The sequence below is a fragment of the Centrocercus urophasianus genome, unplaced genomic scaffold (assembly GCF_019232065.1).
Source record: "Centrocercus urophasianus isolate 14NV4802_14NV808 unplaced genomic scaffold, USGS_Curo_1.0 seq_17, whole genome shotgun sequence".
Taxonomy (NCBI): domain Eukaryota; kingdom Metazoa; phylum Chordata; class Aves; order Galliformes; family Phasianidae; genus Centrocercus; species Centrocercus urophasianus.
Window position 1 is genome coordinate 20,040,659 of NW_024884722.1, and position 20,297 is coordinate 20,060,955.

A 20,297-nucleotide genomic window follows, 5' to 3' on the forward strand; every position below is an offset into this window, starting at 1 on the left:
CTCCTCTTTTCCTGTCTCTTGTTCCCTGCCATGTATGCTTTGCAAGTATCAGGGGCATCTATTGTAGAAAATTCTCTCAGCTTTTTTGTACGTGGTGCATGCTCCTGAAATCTTCCAAATGCGTTGATTGGGAAGTTTATTCAGAATAGGCATTGTACAAGTTATACTCAAGATTTCCTTGTGAAGGTGCCACTCTTGGAAACTGTAAAAGAAATCTCTGAATTTTAGGAATTTTGTTTTTGTGCTGAAGTGTGATGGTTTTTGGGGATAATACATGCTTACCTTCCTTTTTTTTTTTTTTTTCCACAAATGAAAAAGCCAGCTTTGAGATAATCATTAGTATTAAACAGATGACCATGAAATTGAACTGTAGGAAATGAAGTATTTCTGAGCTGAATATGTTGTTTGTATAATCCCTTTCTTGGCAGATTTGAGAAGAATAAATTTGAGAAGTGGGAAAATGTAATTTAGTGCACTCAGTTGACTTTGATTATATGAGTGCATGGCATAACAATGAGCAGACCGTTCCCAATTTCTGTGTTAGCGTTCTCCTGTGCATTCCTGCTCTGTCATGAGCTCCCACCACCTGATGTGCAGAGCAGATGTCTTGCTAAAGAGCAGGTTATGGAAAGGTCAGAGGACCCAATTTGATCTGCTTAAGGGAGCCATTAGCCAAAAACTTTACTTTCTGGAAAAAAAATAATCATGATTTCCCGTAACGAGTTTTATTTCTAGTGCAACCAGTATTGGAAGCAACCATTAAGTTGTGTCATTTGTGTAGTAAGGAGTGTTTTTTGGTGGGGAGAAAGAGGATGGAACAACTGATTTTCCAATAGCATTTAATTGAAAATATGAGAAAAGAGTGTGCCCAAGTGGTCAGTGGAAAAAGGGCTCAGATAAGCACGGGGGGAAAAAACTGGAAGATAATTTTGCTGTATTAAAAGTATTTGGCTTTTGGAACTTGATGTAATTTGAATGAACACACGGCAATCGTGCGTAGAGCCTATGTATTTACACTGCTCTTAAATGAAAGAGAATAGGGGAAAGTCATGGTCAGTGTCTTCAGTAAGTACAGCTATGAGTAGCATAGCTAACATGGAATTGAAGTCTGCATTTTGTGTTCCCCTGAGCTGTCATGAAGAAATGAAAAGAGGCAAGCAAAACCCCAAATTTTTGTTTTTCCAGCTCTTGATATCTTTTGAATTGTTTGATATTGTTTTTGATTTATATTTTTGATATTGTTTGAATTGTTATGTTAATGGCTTGACAGAAATAATAGTAGTAAAGTTAAAAACAAATCCTTCAGCATTTTGAAGTCTGTTGCTTTACAAAGTGTTCAGCGAGTTTTGTCTGACTTTCTGCAGAGTAGAGAATGCCTGCACCAAGCTCGTTCGAGCAGCCCAGATGCTGCAGGCAGATCCTTATTCTGTACCAGCTCGTGACTACCTAATTGATGGATCAAGAGGCATCCTTTCTGGAACATCAGACTTGCTTTTGACATTTGATGAAGCAGAGGTAGGAATCCTAACATGAGTGACTTAAGTATCTGCACAATAGTATTTTGAATTTGAACAGCTACCTAACCAAATGAGCTAGTGTAAACTGTTGAACAGCTGAATGTGTTTATTGCCTTGTCCTGATTGCCTTAGATGGACTTTCTGTCCAAAGGAGCTTAGTCTTGGTGGACTGCATTGTTAATGTCATCTTTGAATGATACGATGTTTGTGTTGCTTGGGGTTGTTCCTCAAAAAGGCCAGATTCTGTCAACTGTCTTATATCCTGCTGGCATTTTTCTTTATTTCATTCACTGTAACCGTATTTTAATTCTATGTCTCACTGAAAAGCCCAGCATCATTCATTAACATTTCTTTGTTTGACCCATTAGCTGTGACACTTTAATGGATTTTGGGGGGAGGGAAGTCACAACAAGTGTGGATGTGTGATGGTCAGCCTGAGGATGTGTTCTGATCATTCTAAAAGTTATTTCACTTGGCTACTGTGCAAGCCAAAAATTGGCTCTAAGGTGCTGTTCACAGTGCCTTAATGGAAAAAAGCCAGAAACACAAGAAAACTTATTGTTCTTTAAAAAGGTAGGCATGTGTTGCTATTGATTCTTGTTAGCTAAGGGTTATGAGTCTTTCTTTACTCTTGTAACACTTTCACTGGGAATATGGAATTTTACACTTACCTAACTAGCAAATATCATGCTGTTATGGCGAATTAAAACTAATGCTTAGAAATGCTCATATTAATTCTAAAGTTTAGCTTTGCAGCAATCTCTTAATCTGAGAAACTGTTACACGTGCTGCTATTCTTAGTGATCTACCATGACATCGTCTCAGTCAACTCATGGTACTGTCAGCATGTTTCTCTGAAACAGAGAGAATACTTTGAAATGTCTCAGATTTCATATTTCAGTCCTTTTTAAAAGATGCTACAGAGTGCTACAGGTCATATTTGCAAGGAAGGTAACATCTTTTAATCTCCCTTTATCCGGTGTTTAGGAAAGAGGTTCAGTTCTGTGCAGTTACGACTTCACTGAACTCCTGTCTTTTTTAACAACTGTGTATTAAAAAAAAAAAAAAAAAGTAATAGCCTAAAATGATCAACTTTTGACTAGTAGGGAACTTAGCATGTTTGTGTCCTGCTATGCTTCAAGAAACACTAATACTGGTACAAAACTGAAGTGAATTTTAAATTAATTGATGATCTGTTCTAAGGGTTGAACGCTTCATGAGGTAATTCCAAATTAAATGTTAAGTCATTTATCAATGTGAATTCTATGTGATGTCAGAAATTCTGTAGCTCGAAGTAAGATGATGTTAACTGACTTAGGAGAGCTCTGTGTAATGAAATGTGAACTTAAAAAAAAAAAAAAAAAAAAAATTACTGAGGCAGAAATCCAGAGGTAACTGGTATAGTCTTCATAGACAGATTTTTCTGATAGGATTAAGATGTTGGATCTATCTTTCCTACCAGAGTGCTGAATAGTGCCTTATACGTATGTGGAGCTGCGTAGTGAATAACAACTCCTGTGAGCATGTAGAGTGTGCTTTCTTTGTAGTTTTGCTTTCTCTTTTAAATGATTTTTAAATTTTTAATAGATGAAATGGCGAAAGAAAATAGAGCATGCCAGCATATGTACATGCACTTCCTTATAGTTTCTCAATGCTATCATTTAGTTCTTATGTAAAGTGAAAATATTAAAAGGAGGCTTTTCCATTTCTGATTGAAGCAGTGCTGATTAAATACGTTTTTTTGTAAATAAAACACTCTGCAGATACAAAATTGTGAGTAACTTCAGCAGTATTACAGACACTTTTGATTGCCTGTAGATTATATTAGCATTAGTATATTCTGTTCTAATTATAAGCTTGTATTTCTAATTCAAGTGTAACATCGCTTCGTCAAATAAATGGTGGAATGTTTCTTTTCTAGGTCCGTAAAATCATCCGTGTCTGCAAAGGAATATTGGAATATCTGACTGTGGCAGAAGTAGTAGAGACTATGGAGGATTTGGTGACATACACAAAGAATCTAGGGCCAGGTTTGATATGCTGCATTCTATTATAAACATTCTAAGTGCAGTCTTTTCTTCTACTTCCTTTTTTTTTTTTTTCTCTGCTCCACACCTTACTCACCTAACCAAGTTCTGAGTGTTCAGAATATGATAAAGCAGTTGGTTTGAAAGTGTCTGTTGGAAAGAGTTTTGTACTACAGCATGACTGACTACTATTTTGTCACTAACATTCCTAATGAGTACAGGATAATCAAGATACTGGTAAATGACATGTACAGGCAATGTATATTTTTTCTGTATTTTTTGTACACTGCTAGGTGAATTGATTATGTATGCATTAGTAGGAATAAAACAAAAAATTGAGAAGGCTACAGCTGCCAAGGTTAAGATGCCAATATGTGTGTACTGCCTGAGTTGGTTAGGTCTAGTAGGAATTTCTAGAGTAGTAAAATCTGCTTGTTATATATTAACATCTTCATGAGGTTGCTGATATAGCTGTTTTACTGCTTAATGCAAAAGCCCAGCTGTTACCTGAACTCTTCTCTTTCATTATTTGATGTTCCTTGGCTGCTTGTTACTTCACTGTGCTAACTCACACTCTTTCAGTGGTGAAAATAAACGATGAGGAATTGAGGCACTGAGTTGTTATAGAGGAAACCCACCATCAATCTCTGTCATCCAGTGTTTCAAATGCTTTGGTTTCAGCTAGCATAAGGTTGTTTAACAAAAACATTCTGTATAAAGTAGGTACTGTGTTGGAAAGGTAGGAATGTGTTGCAGTGAAGTTACACTGAACTAAAGAATGCTTGTCAAGACTTTATTTGTAGATATATATGAGAATCCATATGTAATGTGAGGAAACCTAGCTCACAAATGAAATGGGATAGTAACAGACTAGCAACTCTCACATCACAAAGTGTTTGTTTGTCCATGATGTGCTTAAAGATTGCACTATTATTATTTAACATGTGTACTCTACGCCATTTTTAGGTTGCATATGAAGATACAGCATTCATGAAATTTCTTTTATGTTCCATGAGACATTACCTTTAGCTAAACTGACTTTTGCCTCATTTTGAATAGGAAAGGATCAAACAGAAAGAACAGTCTTCTGTTTTTACTCTCTGTTTTTACTGTTCAATTTTGGTTTCTCTGTGGTCTTTAAAATGTTCCTTAAGCTTTTTATTTTTCTCTACTTGGCTCAGTCACTTAGGACTTCTCACTGAACTTTTTTGACATAACTTCCTGTTTTGGGTGTATGATGGAGATATTAGGACTTAGACAACAGTGTGATTTCTTAGAAGTGATCTTCTCTATCCCTGCTTTGGATAAACAGTTCATCTCTTCTTTCTGGCACGCTCTACAAACAGTTCAGGAAAAGACCCTGAACTACACATTACTTAACACAGTCCATGCCCACAGAACTTTATTTTTGCTAGTAGTCCTTGTTCCTTTCAGTTCTATCACATCTGATCTTACGGTCAATGTGAGAACTGTATGAACAACAAGATTATAGAATCATAGAATGATATGGATTGGAAGGGACGAGTCCAGCCTCTCCCACCTCAGCCAGGGACCCGATCAAAAAAGTGCTCAGAGGTTTTAGACTGGAAGAAGAGTGGAGGATATGACAACTTTGAGATGTCTTATATCCTTTGTACACAAAGGTGGTTCCATGCAGCTTATCTGCTCTGCTGTCAGTATGGAGGCTCGATTACTTTTTAGCACTGGCATTAAGACTCTTTTAAACTTTTGTTAAATGAGGATGTTTTTAATCCCAATAAGCAGAAAATTATTTAGGTGCTGCTGATTTTGTGTCTTTTGATGAGTAAAAGGTGGGAGTGTGACAGCACCAATTTAAATCAGCTTTCATTTTTGTGGAACTCTGCCTGAAATTTCCACTTATGCCATGTGGTAAATTTGGCCAATTTTAGCTCTTGAAAGTAGATTTGCTCTAGAATAAATTTAATTCCTTCCAAACTTGAAGAACACAGAAATATTTCCAGCAGAGCTGAAGTACAAATAGATATAATTCTTGAGCTTAGGTAGAACCCAGGACCAAGTCTTTGAATATAAAACAAGCAAACAAACAAGTAAAAAACTGTTTGCTTTTTTTGTCATTAACTCTTAATGCTTTGAATGAGTTCTAGCAAAGAGAAAAAAACCCTGCAAATTTGCTTCCAGGGGCCATGAGATGACTTAATGTCTTAAATTAGTTACTTTGGTTATTTTCCTATTTTCTTGCTGGTATTTTAAATCAAGAGTTTTGAGTCTTCCATTTTTCGTTGCACAGTGGCTAGATTTTGAATCATAGACTTCACTGAAACATCTGGAATACAATTCAAATAATAGATCCTAATATTAAAATATGCTTGAAATGAAGTTGCCAATACTCGTTATACTTTGTTCAAGATTAGAAAGCTCAGTTGTTGCAAATTAAACCTAATATTGCATTTCTGCACTTCTGATTATGTTTAATTTCTTTAATCTTAAGGAATGACAAAGATGGCAAAAATGATTGATGAGAGACAACAGGAATTAACTCATCAGGAACATAGGGTTATGCTGGTGAACTCCATGAATACTGTGAAGGAGCTATTGCCTGTTCTTATTTCAGGTATTCTTTTACTTAAATAACGTAACTCTGAGTTGGTGTCTTCTGAACTGGAATTCAGTTGTCTTGTGTGCATGGAAAAATGTCAGCCTTGACACTGCTTTTGTACTGGTGGCAAATAACCTTATAATATATTTGATTTTATTTATTTTTTTTAATTTGGATCTCAGCTTGCTTGCTTGATAAAGCACTTCAGCAACTGTTATTTAGTACGTATGCCTAACTGGCTCTGTGTAAATATTCCTAACTGCTCTTACAAGATGATAAGAGGCATGGTCTAATGGAGAAGCTGAGTTGTAACAGGGGACAGATGTAATGTTTTGGAGCCTTCCCTGTGGACTGTTGTAGCATTCCTGATTCCGGTGTACCATGTTCTTTTGCAAGGACATAACATCCTGCTGGCATCACCGTTTCCTTTTATGTGAAGGCACTGGCAGTATCTCACTGTGCTGACCCATGTATAGGCAGGCAGAAGAGATGTTTGCTTGTTAGGGCAGACTGTGAGAGAATAGTGAAATGTATGGAGATAATCATCCCTTCTTGCTATGACTTTTTTTTTTTTCTCTGATTTATAACTCTAACCATAGAAATTGGGTGAACACAGTTTCCTCTGGATGAGGAGACCTGTGCAGGCTGTTGCCAGGGTATCAAAGGATGTGAACTTGGCTTCATTTTCCTGACTGTATTACAGAGCAGAAATGCATCATAAACCAGTTAACACAGATGTATTGCGTTGCCTCCCCTTCTCCTCTTCTGCAGAGTTATTCAGTGTAATGGTTGTATTGTGAGTATGGATAAGCTTGATTTGTCTCCATTCGGAAGTACTGTTAAATTAATGCTTCAGATGCTGTATGTTTGCTATCATAAAGGTGATGATTAGTGTATGAATGGAGTACATTTGATACTTACCTGCGTATGGAGCTGTAGATAAATACAGAGAAAGAGTTGTGGTATGTTAACAGACTAATGGCAAATTAATGACATGAAATTCTGGTAGTAGCTTGTGGATCCTACTGCACTGAACAAGCACCAGCAGCTGCAGCAACAAGGAGATAATGACATTGTGTGCAGGATGTGCTGTAACCTGGCATGAAATAACGCATACCACAGCCTGTATTTTTATGTCTGACAATGTTAATTGCAGATTATGAATATAGTTTGTGCAACAGAAGTACTGCCATGCCAGTCTAATTAACTGGTTTCAGTTCTGAAATCCATATGGTAATGTTAAAAATATTGTTGTAGATGTAGACAATGCAGCTGACTATAACTACGATCTCCTGTCAGATAATCTTGCATTGAAACAGAGATTGTATATTGTATTTTGCAGTGAGTATTCTCAATATCTTCAATATTAATTTTATTCTATGTATAGCTTTTCCTGATTTATGGTATTTTTACAGCTATGAAGATCTTTGTAACCACAAAAAACACTAAAAGCCAGGGAATAGAAGAGGCCTTGAAAAACCGCAATTTCACAGTAGAGAAAATGAGTGCTGAGATAAATGAAATAATTCGTGTGTTACAACTCACTTCCTGGGATGAAGATGCCTGGGCCAGCAAGGTATGTTTCATGTCTACATTTGGATATGGAAGGGCAACTCTTGTGTTGTAGACTTGAACACTTGTGATCTCAGACTGTTAAAATATGTATTTGTCCATCAGTTTTGCAACACTGTTATCACATTATATAATTTTGTCAGTGATGAACAACGTCTTTGGGGATGGTTGTCTTGATTTCAAAACTAGCTTTTTTTCTTTACAAGCTGGGTTAAAGAAATGTGAAACTTGAAGGTGGTCCAATGGTTACTGGAGCTGAATGGTCACAGAAGTCTTAGTTATATTCACATTTGAGTCCTGCTGTGGTTTGAGTAACCATGGAATATAGTGCATTTCTCTTAAAGGTTTTTTTTTTGTTTTTTTGCTATGTAGAGCAAATGTGAATTGTCATATTTCACAGGTGTAAATTAGGTATAAAAGAAACTGTTCTGTGCCTTAAGATGGTCCTGTTGCTTGGCATCCACAAGTAGGATTACCTGTGATTTTTTTCCTTCTACTTCCTACTCAAAAAATAGACTACTGTTGTATTCCTTGTGAAGAGGGCCTGGAGTTAAGGGGCTTCAGTTAATTTTCGGGGTGCTTTCTTGAACACCAACACCCTCCAGCTGCTGTCCATTTTTAGCCTGGGTATGGAACTAAAATTTAAGTGCTTGCTTAGCACAAAAAAATGGACTAATCCAAAGAGCCTTGCTGTGAAGCAGGCAAGTGGGCAGTATTGGGTCCTTTTCACTCAGCATTAAGCTGTGTAATTAACTGCAACTGCTTAGCCTGGAGTTCTCAGGCAGATACTGAAGATACTGCAACGTACAACAGATCCTAAAGCTGTTTGATGGGCAGAATCATATGAAGTGTTACTGTGGGCTTACTGAAGAATGCAACTGCGCAATTCAGATACCTACTTTTTTTTTTTTTTTAAAAGTAACTTGAAATAAATGGCCAAAGTGATTTTTTTTTTTTTTAAAGGCTTATAATATAAGCAGCAAGTAATGGTAAAATTTGAAGAAGGTATTGGAATCTGAAGCCAGGCTTATTAACAAATAAAATCTCATGCAGAAAAATCTAACCAGTGTAATCTAGGCATTAAAATCACTTAGGGCTATACTGTTTGGCACTTGACCCTCAGTTTACCTTTTGAGTTATTTTGTCACTGTCACTTCTTTATTATGACTACTTTATGCATCTTTGTTTTTGTTCTTCTGTTTCTTACCCTTTTCTCACCTTTAGAAGGTAAGCTTTCTTACACACCCTACACCTCTACCTTTTACTAAAACAAAACAAGCATGTATGTGGGATTTTGTGCTGTGTGCAGACTGTGTGCTGTGCAACTTCTTATTTGTGTGCCAGCTGTAACACCATACTTACATGTTTACACGTTGAGGTTTTAAATGACTTTTAATAGGCAAATGTGTAGAATTGGCTGTCACTAAGAAAATGGCAATGGCAAGCTGAACTGCACTGAAACTATCTTTCTGAATCTGATCAGAGCTACCCCAAGATTCTAGAGCACATTGTTGTTGAACTTTTGTGTTAGTTTATGTTACTAGTGTTGTTGCAAATAAAGGGTCCAGTCATGCAGGAAAAAGCTTACTGCATGCCCAGAAAGCTTTATTAAACTGGGGATTGTCCATTCCTTAGTGTTTTGGCAGTAGCCTTCCTACAGTTCTGATGGTTCACGTTCTTCAGGTCCAGGCTTTAAACTTCAGATTTTTTTTAATGTACATATTTAAATTCAGGTTTATTTTTAAATTTAAGTGCTCTTGTATTTTAGGAAGTGCAAATGCAGTTCTATTTTAGTTAAATTTGGAAGCTTTCCTGGTTTTGAAAAACAGAAAAATGACTTGCAGAAAGTTGGCAAGCCAGTCTTATTCTTACTTATGTTATTGCAAGGTACGTTAAATAAAGGATTTCATTAAGAGAAAGGTTGGTGTTCTGGCAGTATCTCCACATGGAAAATATTGATCAGTATTTGTTATGTATGTGAATGTAGTGCAGTGAAGTGTAATTGAAGTTTCATTTCACGCTCTGAGCAGAGAATTTTTAAAATTTGTTTCTGCTTTTGAATGAAGACGTTCACAATTTGGAGCTCTGTCACTGGGCATTAACCAAGCAGTTTTGACTGAAAAGCAGTGAGATGGAGAACTAGTTCTCTGCTGTCCCCATGTTATTGGCCTTTTCCTTGTATTTGTGTGTGAGTGTATATGTGTGTTTATTTGTTGAGAGGGAGAATGAAATCTCTTAATTTCTTCTCAAGATGACTGTTGCATGTGTTTCGTGCCTGATGATTAAGGGAAAGATCTTCTTCCCATCCACTTCTGAGGCAAAATTCAGGACACAGCCTTGACAATTTTCTGTGTACTACATCCTAATGTTGATGTTAGTTCATTTTGTTTGTTATTCTGTCTTGAATTGTTTATATGCAAGTGTATCACAAAATCATCATAGGTATGGAAGGGACAAATGTATAGAGCTAGAATTGAGGCTTTACCATAATCTACTATGGTTTTGCTACAGACTCTGAAGAGCATAGTGCTGTTACTTCACTGCAACAGTCTCACACCAAAAAATGCATATTCTTTAAATAACATGCTGATTTAGAAGTTAAATGCTGAGCAAATGAGGATCTCTGACAAAAATCTTAAAACAAAAAACAAAGTGCATTGATGTGTTCCATTCGCAGTTCTGTTCAGTTTTTTCTCATTGTTTTACAGTGGTTCAGTTCTTTTACACTTCTCATTTTTTAAAGAATCATGAAGTAATATACAGTTTATATGCCTTCTCTTTCCATAAGGAGTTAAAAGTTTGGAAGCTGAGAAGTCTAGTATTGTGTAGGGTCGAACCCTGGATGGTGACTAAGCTATCTGTTCTGCCAGAAGGCCGCCTTTGCCTTTTTTCTTCAACATTCCCTTCTTTGGTAATGAAATGCAGTTATCACTAGGCTAGACCACTTAATTGTGTCAGAGGTTGTATTTTATATTCAGCAAGGGGAGTGTAGGATTTATTATGCTCATTTTTAAAGGCAGTGTCAATACCACCTGCTCCATGAATGATCTCAAAATTCTTGATAGTAGCAGAAGTCTTGTACAAACATATTGTGAATAAGTGCTCTTTTGGGAGTGGAATTTTAAAATGCCAGCTTGTTCTTTCCTCTTCAGACAGTGTTACCCTAGTTGTTTGACTTCACTGACTTAAGTTGTTTAGCTCTTTTGAATAGATAATAATGCTGTTGGGAAACTCCTTTCCCCAACGTGTTGGGGGGGGGGGGCCCCCATTGGGGGGGAAAAAAAAAAATTTTTTTTTTTTTTTTTTTTTTTTTTTTTTTTGTGACAAATAATTGTCATGAAATGTTTTGCAGGCTATCTGGAGGAATTTTTCTTTCCTTATTTGTACAGATGTTCTGCTGGCAAATCCTGAAACAGTAGAATTTCCAATGTATTGAACTGTTTGGGCATTCTAACAGTTCAAAGAGTCAGGAATTTTACTCACTTTCAGGCAGTAAGGCCTGGAGCAAGCATGTCTCCTTTGTGCTGTTTTTTCATTTTCTTGCTTGTTAACCTGGGTCAGGGGATAAGGCCAGACATCCCAGGATTGCTACACCTTTCTTGCCATACCGTACACAACTGTGGCAGAAACAAAAGTGAAATTATTACATGTGTAGTACTAATAAGCCTGGTTAAGAATAGGTTCTAATTTCTCATTTAAAAATTACTCATGTCCTTGCAATGGAAATTCCTTGTCAGGCTAAAGCTGAGAGGGCTTCCCTTCCTTGGCAGCTTTAGCTGCGAAGATTGAAAATCTGCGCTTTACAAGCAGCCTGCCTGGAACAGTTTGCAACTGTTGCACTGAGACTTAACCAGGTCTTTGTTTCAAATAGGAAAGGGACACGATATTGTTGCACACGCAGACTTCAGCAAAGATTTGCACAGGATAGTAATATTTGTATTGCAGAACAATTAAACTCTGTGGCCCTTGTATGATGAATGCTGGTATTGCTTGGGTAATGGTGAACGCAGAAGCTGAAATGCCCTTAATTTAATCACTTGATAAGAAATTCAGATTCAGAGCCTTCTTTATCATTTTGCTGTAGCTGCACTTCTGCAGGCAGCTGAGATGACATAAAAGCCTGCTTTAGTAAAAAGAGGAAAATGGATCTTTGCCCCCTCTCATCCATCCAACGCTTTTCTCAGCCATCCCACACCTATCATCTCATGAGCACACTAAGCAACATCTGTCACCTTATTAAAAATTCAGTTAATCCTTTTGTTTCAAATTATTTATGGGTGAACAGGCCTCCAGTAGGCTATTCATTCCAAGCTGAAGTTACTCCAGCCCATACATAAAACAAGATAAAACTCTAATATCTCCCATCACAGCTGGTGAGGTTTTTTCCACATACATTTCAGTGTTTAATTTATTATATACTTATTTGCTTAACTCTTGTCATATATTAAATGCACAATTCTCACGCTGTAGAGAAGATGACTTGGAGGTTATTGTGCCCCCTCCCAACCCTAGCTGAATGTCTTATCCTTTAAGTTTTGGCCTAAGCCCTGAAGCCTGGTTTCAAGGTTTAAGAACCAGTCTTCCAGGTGCAAAAAATTCTGCTTTTGTTGGGCTCTTTTGGGCAGTGATTCAACAGCCTTTAAAATCATCCAGCAGTATCATGTGAGCTGTTAGAAAGTTGCTTGCTGAGTTGCATTATGTGAATTGCTGAAAGATTGATATATCTGAATAAAACAGGCTTTAAGGCCAGAACAATTATAGTAAAGTAGGACTAAGAATGCAGAATGAGCTGCTCCACCAAACTATGGTGTTTTTTTTAGCGTTGTCAGGGTATCGCATGTTCTACCAGATGACTGCTCCTCGACTGTGGGAGCTGGCTGCTCTCTGTAGAGCTGGACATGGGTAGCAGCACAGGGACAGGCTTCTTTTCATCATCTCTATACTAATCATGGGATGTTATATTCGTTGGAAATTTTTTCCATTACATGTGTGGTAAAAAGCTGTTTTGGCTTTCTCCCAACTTGTTACTTAAGGTACTTGTTACTCTGGTAATGTATATGTAGTGTTGAATAGAACAGAATAGTTCCTTATGAAGGGACCTGCTCTGTTGATTGTCTTTCCATTTGTATAGGGCAGAAAACTTGTGGTCTCTAGGGAGGAAGGAGACATGAACAATTAACAGAGCATGCAGAGAGATGAGGAGCAGGTAGTTTTACCTTTTCGAGCTGAAGACGTGCTGAATGCAGCATAGCAGTCAAAGGAACGGCTTCTGTAATGCTCCTGGGAGAGTTCTGAGTTTAAAACAGCCATGGGTAAATAAGTGTGTTTTAAGTCTCTGTAGAGAGTAAACTCTCTATTTGAGAATTGTAGGAATTAACTAATGGTTGAACTTCATGTGGGCAGCAGTTATTTGACTTAAAACAACAGAGCAGGTGAAAAATGCAAATGTGCAGTCTTGTGCACAGAAGTTGCAAAACTCACTGGCTGATTTCCATTTTTAAAATGTTGACTCTAATCTTCATGCTATGGTACACACTAAGGAGAAAAATGGTACTAACTCTGAGATACGTGCTTGTTAGAGCTCTGACTTGAGAAAGTAAAACACTAGTAAATAAAGAGACAGAAACATCACTGAATCTGCATGCGTATTTCCTGCATTTTGAGTGAAATGAAAATGTCTGTCTGACTTGGAAAGAAGTGACTACGATCTGCTAGTTTGGAAATGGGTTTTGAGCTGCTTACTTGGATGTGTTTCTGTAAGTAGGCTGTGCTTTATACAACTTCTGTCTGCTTTTGTTAAGTTGGCTATTTGTGCTTCGAGCTTTTGACAATCATTGTGGTGGTTTTTCTTTTGCAAAGGACACTGAAGCCATGAAAAGAGCTTTAGCCCTAATAGATTCAAAGATGAACCAGGCAAAAGGTTGGCTGAGAGATCCAAACGCACCTCCAGGTAATAATAAAGATAACAAACAAAAAAAACCCACAGTGTTTTGATTCCTCTTCTTTTTTTTTTTAAGCTGTGAGTAATTCACTTGTGTGAGGCAAAATTTCCTTTGGATATCAATAACTTACAGGTAGTGAATCATTTTGAAGCAGCCCATAGGTAGTCTTTTCATTATACCCTGGAAAGCAAACAAATTGTGTTTAATGATCGGGCAATCTTTCTCCTGTTTTAAATTGTCTACATATGCTCTGTATAATGTATGTATTTTTCTTTGCGTTCCACTCGTGAAATAGAAACCAAATAAATTGCATTGAACAGTACTGAACTGTTGCAAATCTTTAGAACTCCTCCTTCTGTATTTTCATGTTTGTATAACTTTAGGTTTTTCTAATAATAATTTAGGTATTATTCTTTCAGTCCTGACAGAAAATGCTTAGCAGAAAAAGTGCAAAATAAGTACTGTAAAAACAGTTACCTTGGTTTATATGAAATGCTTTGTGTTAGTGTGCATCTTTAAAGTGAGTAAAAGCAGGTGGAGGCCTGTTCCATTTGGACTTTAAAGATCGTATCTGAAAAACTTCCTCTGAAACTGAAGCCAAAGTAATACAGAGTTGAACGTGAATTATTGTTACCAGTGGAGCTGCTGCTTACACTTCTGATCTCATTCCCTTGCCATACCCGGTGCTGGCAACATGGCTAGTTTCAGAGCCTTCTGTTGTTTATGATGACAATTAAAGCAGTAAAACATTAAGTATTCAGTTGGTAGAGACAAATGCAAAAATAATTCTAAAACTTCAAGTCGGTTTTTACTCAATATGTTACTCCAAACTAACTGCATAATGTTTTTGTCACCTGAGTGTTCTTATGGCAGGACTTCTGAGCCAATTCCACTACAGTAGCTTAATTGAGGAAATGGAGGTGCCAATACTCATAACACAAGAGGGTGGAGTTGGAGGTGAATTGAGGAAAGGGATAAATCTTTCCTTATTGCTCTTTCTGTTCTCAGCCTGAATACATCACAAGTTTTGGGAATTTCTACTTACAGAAATTCAGCTATGAGCACAGAATTTTTAAATTACTTGAAATAAAGTGCACCATTTACCATCTATTATTACTATGCTGTACTGTTTCAGAAATGTGATCTCATAAAAATCACATTTGGTGTATATCGTAGATTTTAATAAATACACTCTGATGACTGAGTCTGATGAAACTGGTGTGGTGGGACATTCAGCATTTTATTAAACCAGCAGTTTATTAAAAGATATCAAAGCGTGTATGACTTGATATTTTACTACCTGACTGTACCTTTTAGGGGATGCTGGTGAGCAAGCAATAAGACAGATCCTTGATGAAGCTGGAAAAGCAGGAGAATTGTGTGCAGGCAAAGAACGCAGGGAGATCCTGGGAACGTGCAAAACTTTGGGCCAAATGACTGATCAACTTGCTGATCTCCGAGCTAGGTAAATCTATTACTTCTAACGGACAGTATTCCTCTGCTGTTAAAACAGCTATTCTGAACTCACAAATGCATGGTTTTACTTGTAACATTTCTTAACGTGTAGAAAAGGGAGGCTTTTTGTGTTAAACATTTTTTTAATCTGCTCTTGAGTGTAGTAAATATTCCAAATTGGAGTGTTGTTGTATCAGTTCATTTTTTGTTGTGGTACTCACTGTCCTCTGCCCATAGAAAGAAAGAAAAAAGAAAAAGTGAAGAAGAGCCTGTGCAGGAAACCTAGAAAGCTATTATTATGATCCACTAGGGAGACAGATAATGGTTTCATGGTGTAATGTTTACTCCTGAATTACTTTTTAAAGGTACAAATAACTAACTACTGTAACTCTTGCAGTAGTTGCTGGGAATGCTTTTAACTACTTTTTGATGCTTTGTTAGAGAAAGGCTTTGCTCAATTCTGAGTTGAATTTGTGATGCTCTTTGGCAGAGGACAAGGTGCTACACCAATGGCGATGCAGAAGGCACAGCAGGTGTCACAAGGCCTGGATTTGCTCACTGCAAAAGTGGAGAATGCAGCCCGGAAGTTGGAGGCCATGACAAACTCTAAGCAGGCTATTGCAAAGAAGATTGATGCTGCTCAGGTACTGCTAACGATTAAGTAAATGCTTCAGAAAATTGTTACATGTCACAATAAGCTTTTGAGCTTAGTAGAAGTATCCAAACACGACACAGTTCCTCTTCAGGAACAATATATAGAGAATACTTGTCTTCAGTTAGGAAAATGTTAAATTCATGAGTGTAGAGGATGCCATGAGTTTGGTTGGAGCTTTGTTTTTTTCATGGATTGTTTAGCATTGCTAAAACCTTGAGTGTTAGGAATTTACAGTGAGGAAATGTCTTAACTTAGGACAGAAAGTCATCTTATAAAAGGAAAGAATAGTTTCAGACTGCACAGGTAAGTGGGAGTTTTGGGAGTGGAATTCAGGGCATAGAACCTACGAACAGAAGCCAGTGAAACTATTGTTTCCATTGCTATTTCATTTCTGTATCGCTTAATCTTCAGCGTGGTCGCTGTGTGGTGATGATTGTTATAAAATAACAAATCTTCCAAAACCGTATAAATATATGTATGTAGTTAGCCCACATATGTTAGTGTGTGTGTATATGTCTTATCAGATGAAAAGCCTGATAATGTAACTTTAGTGAGGGCTCTGCAAGGAACCTGTTACATTGTGTGCAAACAGCATCTGTTATTTTTCATCGGAACCCTCTGAGATCATGAGTCATTAAAGCAGCTAGTTAAACTTCCCTTCTGGAAATATTGTTGGCAAATGTTGAGGGGACAAGGAATGGACAGTCTTTGGGTAGGTTTCATTTAATTTGTCACGGTGTTCAAAACAGAACATTTACCTGACAATAGCAAATCAAGGTATGTAATCTCTAGCAATTGCTTTTAGGAAAAACTGTCTGTTAAATCAAGCTCTGCCAGCTGTACCGGTTTTTCTTTTTGTTTATTAAAACATATTTAAAAAAAAGATAGTTTGTCTTCACTCATCTACAACTTCTGTCTATTAAGAACTGGCTTGCAGATCCCAATGGCGGAAGTGAAGGAGAAGAACACATTCGAGGAATTATGTCTGAAGCAAGGAAAGTTGCAGAGCTGTGTGAGGAGCCTAAAGAAAGAGATGATATCCTTCGCTCCCTGGGGGAAATATCTGCTCTGACAGCTAAGCTGTCAGATCTGCGACGGCAGTATGTATTTATTGTCTCACCATATATTTTATTTAAATTACTTTAATTTGCAGTTCAAAGTTGTAAAATAATTAATCAGAATATTAGTGATTAATTTTGGAATGTATTTTCCTCCAAGAACTGTGAATAGACATGTTATGCTTCTCAGCTTACTTAGTAAAAATGGAATGCGAATAACTGTTCAGTTCTTGGGGGGTGGGGGGGAAGTTTTTTAACATGCCTTTAAAAATTTCGTCTGCAAAATATATTATCATTTTTAATGCTTTGGTTTAATTTCTATCCTAAAGCCTGATTTGCAAGATCTTCCTCCAAATGAGATTAACTGGAGTTGTATATCTATAAAAGATATTTTTTTCACTGCCTATGAAATATTTTGCAGGCAATTGCCTTGGCGATATCAAAGCACTTAGGAAGAATGAGATAATGTGAAATTTCAGCTTGTTTATGCAGACGATTATCACTGTTTTTTGCTCAGCACATTACTGTCTGGTAGGGTGGATTATCACATGTTTCGATCTTGAAGCAAGTGTTGTGGAAGCTGTAACTGTATAAATGTGAGAAAACTGTGCTACGTAGTATTCAGGGCTCAGCTGCATCTAGTATTTCAATATCAGTTTTGCACAGGGTTTGCTTGAGAATTGAAGTGAGAGATGATCGTAGTAAAAATTGTGATCTTTAAGTTATGGCCAGTAGCAGTATGGAGATGATACTTTTTTTTCAGAAGTTACTCTTCAGATTTTTCTTGACGTTTGCTGCTGTAGGTGTCCTAATGCATTATCCCTTTTCTAGTTTATGAATAGCCTCGTGTCTGTTGCTGCTTAATTTTGTACTTGCAATCTGCATAGCATTATTGCAGGTGATCATGGTTATGGGAAATCAAAGTCATGAATGATATCATACCTTCCTCTGCTTCAGTGCTGCACTGAACAAAAGTAATATGCAGGTGCTACAGCAGCAGAACGGAATGGGGATTTATGGATGGCAGGCATTATTTCTTCTGAGATTCAAGTCTCAAGTTTGACCTTATTGAAAAGATAAAGTACCATTCTTTGTCATCTTTTTCCTGCCAAATTAAATTTGGGATTAGTTGTGAATGACCTTTAAGTGACTTTTTTCTTTAAATCCTCAGTGGGAAAGGCGACTCTCCCGAGGCCCGTGCATTGGCCAAGCAAATAGCTACATCACTTCAGAATTTACAATCCAAAACGAACAGAGCTGTAGCAAATACTAGGCCAGTTAAAGCAGCTGTCCATTTGGAGGGCAAGATTGAGCAGGCTCAAAGGTGGATAGATAATCCTACAGTTGACGATCGAGGAGTAGGTAAGTTTTTCAGCATGATCTTCTGCTCTATCACATTTTTCTGGTGTAACTTAATTTTTTAAGAAAAAAGAAAAAAAACTAGTGCTTCTGAGATGGAGAGGGTGAGTAGAATCTCTTCATTGATAACACAGTTCATGGCTGGTGGTTTGTAGCCAAGTTTTTGCTGTTGAACTATCAAGCTGGCTGGTAATTTTCTTTGTGGAAGGGAATTTGACAAAGATGGGGGAATGCGTATTACAGAACAGACAGACTTTTGGCTGCTCTTTGCTCTTAATGTCATTCATATATAGATAAGGAATCAAATCCTTCACAGTCCTGATCTAAAAATGCTACTACTTGTATGATTTCTGGATTATCGGAGGAGAATGCTACTTAATGAGAAAAGTGATCTGAGAATCCTAGGTTGCTATCAGCAAGCATATAATTATCATTCAGGAATGATGGCACTGGAAGCTTACTGTAAAACATCTCAAAGTTCTTGTTTTGCTTCTTCTGATGCTACTGTGAGTAGGTGGATGAACCTTCAAGACTGGATTCAGTAGTTCTTCCCATAGTAATTAGGCCCAAGTAGCACAGCTGATGCAAGTCAAAACATGCCTTATAAGAAGCAGTAATAAATGTAGACATATAATGACTTTCTAATACCTTTCCTTATATCTGTGAAGGTAATTTCTATTGTGTGAATAATGGATGACAGATCATGGAATTAGAGATGGTGATCCTGATAGCTTGGACACTCGTGAAACTAAGCTTTATTTGCAGAACACAAAACTCCGCCATTGTCTGGATATAGAATAGTGGAGTTGTGTACTCATACTTCCTGATGAGCCAAAAGCATGCTGAATAAGATGACCAAGAAGGCAGTAGATAATTCTTATGAAGCGTTTTGACATTAACTGAAAATCTTCGCAGTTGTGTTGTTTCTCTTGAACATAATAAAATTTGAGGTGCTTGACTTGAAGAAGCACAAAACCTAAACTTATTCTTTTAAGTTCAAGAGAGTAAAAGGGAACTGAAATCACCCCCAGAGCCTGTAAATACCTTGTTAATCATGAAGCTTGTATACGTACTGGAAGTTTGTGGCAGGAGCCAAAGTTTCTCAGTGCTGGACATGTACTACAGGATTGAATCAATTGTAATGCATAATGACAAAAATCTATGAAGGGTGTATGGGAACTGCTGAATCATGGCCTGAACCTCTGATTACTTGAGGTGAGCAATGAGTCAGCCTGGGAGCGCAGGTGAAGGCAGTTCACCTGTGCTGCCGGAAGGGGTGGAGCTGTCTCCACCTCTCCTAGACCTATTTAAGAGCTTGTAAGTGAGGTTGCATGGAGGTTATTGGATGGAACTTTAGGGTCTCTTCCAACCCAAGCCGTTCTCTGATACGTGCTCTGGACAGCATTTCTGACCTGATTTTTTTCAGCCCTATGATAATATGGAAATATTCCTTCAGTAATCTCTCCAGTATGAATGACCATGTGATGAAATAACATCTGTGTGTTTGCAGGTAAACTGAGGTAGTGCAATGCAAACTGCATTTTGAAGTAACAGTACAGATGACAGATTACTATTCTTCTTTTCATAAACACTCGTCACTTCATCATGCAGTTACATTATGAATAAGGTTAGTTAGGTGGCAGCTAATGTAATTGCTGTGGGCAGATACAAATCAGGCAAGTAATTTTGAGCTTGATTATGAGCTTGAATTACTTGTATGTTAATGTTGGCTTAAAATGATTCTTTAGTAGGTCTTTAAAGGACTTAATATGTTTTGAATATGATGGCTTCCTTTGAAAGGAATACTACTTGATTACTGAAAGAGCAGACGCATGTTGTTAACGAAAGAACAGGAAGTGTCTGTGATTGAGTGAAGGAAATTATCTAACTAAAAATAACTTTTCAAGCAATTAAGAACAAAAACAAAAACAAAAAAAAACAAAAAAACAACCAAACAACAAACCAACAACAAAACTAAAAACACACGCTTCATAGTTTTTTTCCTTTTCTCCACCGGTGGACGCCAGACATTATTCACCCATGATTTCTGGAAGGCCTGAAGAGGATATTCTGATTTATTTATTTTTGCAACTTGGTTTTGTACTTGTACCGTCTTCCTGCTCAGCTTGTAATG

At 37.2% G+C, this 20,297-nt stretch overlaps 1 protein-coding gene across 3 annotated transcripts in view; it reads left to right on the forward strand.

The window, feature by feature from the left end:
- VCL (vinculin) overlaps nucleotides 1–20,297 on the forward strand; it is a 58,516-nt gene that overhangs the window by 23,353 nt on the left and 14,866 nt on the right. For all 3 annotated transcript variants that reach the window (XM_042818267.1, XM_042818265.1, XM_042818266.1), the window contains exons 3-11: nucleotides 1,365–1,515; nucleotides 3,439–3,547; nucleotides 6,015–6,137; nucleotides 7,538–7,698; nucleotides 13,554–13,644; nucleotides 14,954–15,101; nucleotides 15,582–15,735; nucleotides 16,671–16,846; nucleotides 17,976–18,166. In XM_042818267.1, the coding sequence (XP_042674201.1) occupies nucleotides 1,365–1,515; nucleotides 3,439–3,547; nucleotides 6,015–6,137; nucleotides 7,538–7,698; nucleotides 13,554–13,644; nucleotides 14,954–15,101; nucleotides 15,582–15,735; nucleotides 16,671–16,846; nucleotides 17,976–18,166 (1,304 nt within the window). The remainder of the gene's footprint in view (nucleotides 1–1,364; nucleotides 1,516–3,438; nucleotides 3,548–6,014; nucleotides 6,138–7,537; nucleotides 7,699–13,553; nucleotides 13,645–14,953; nucleotides 15,102–15,581; nucleotides 15,736–16,670; nucleotides 16,847–17,975; nucleotides 18,167–20,297) is intronic.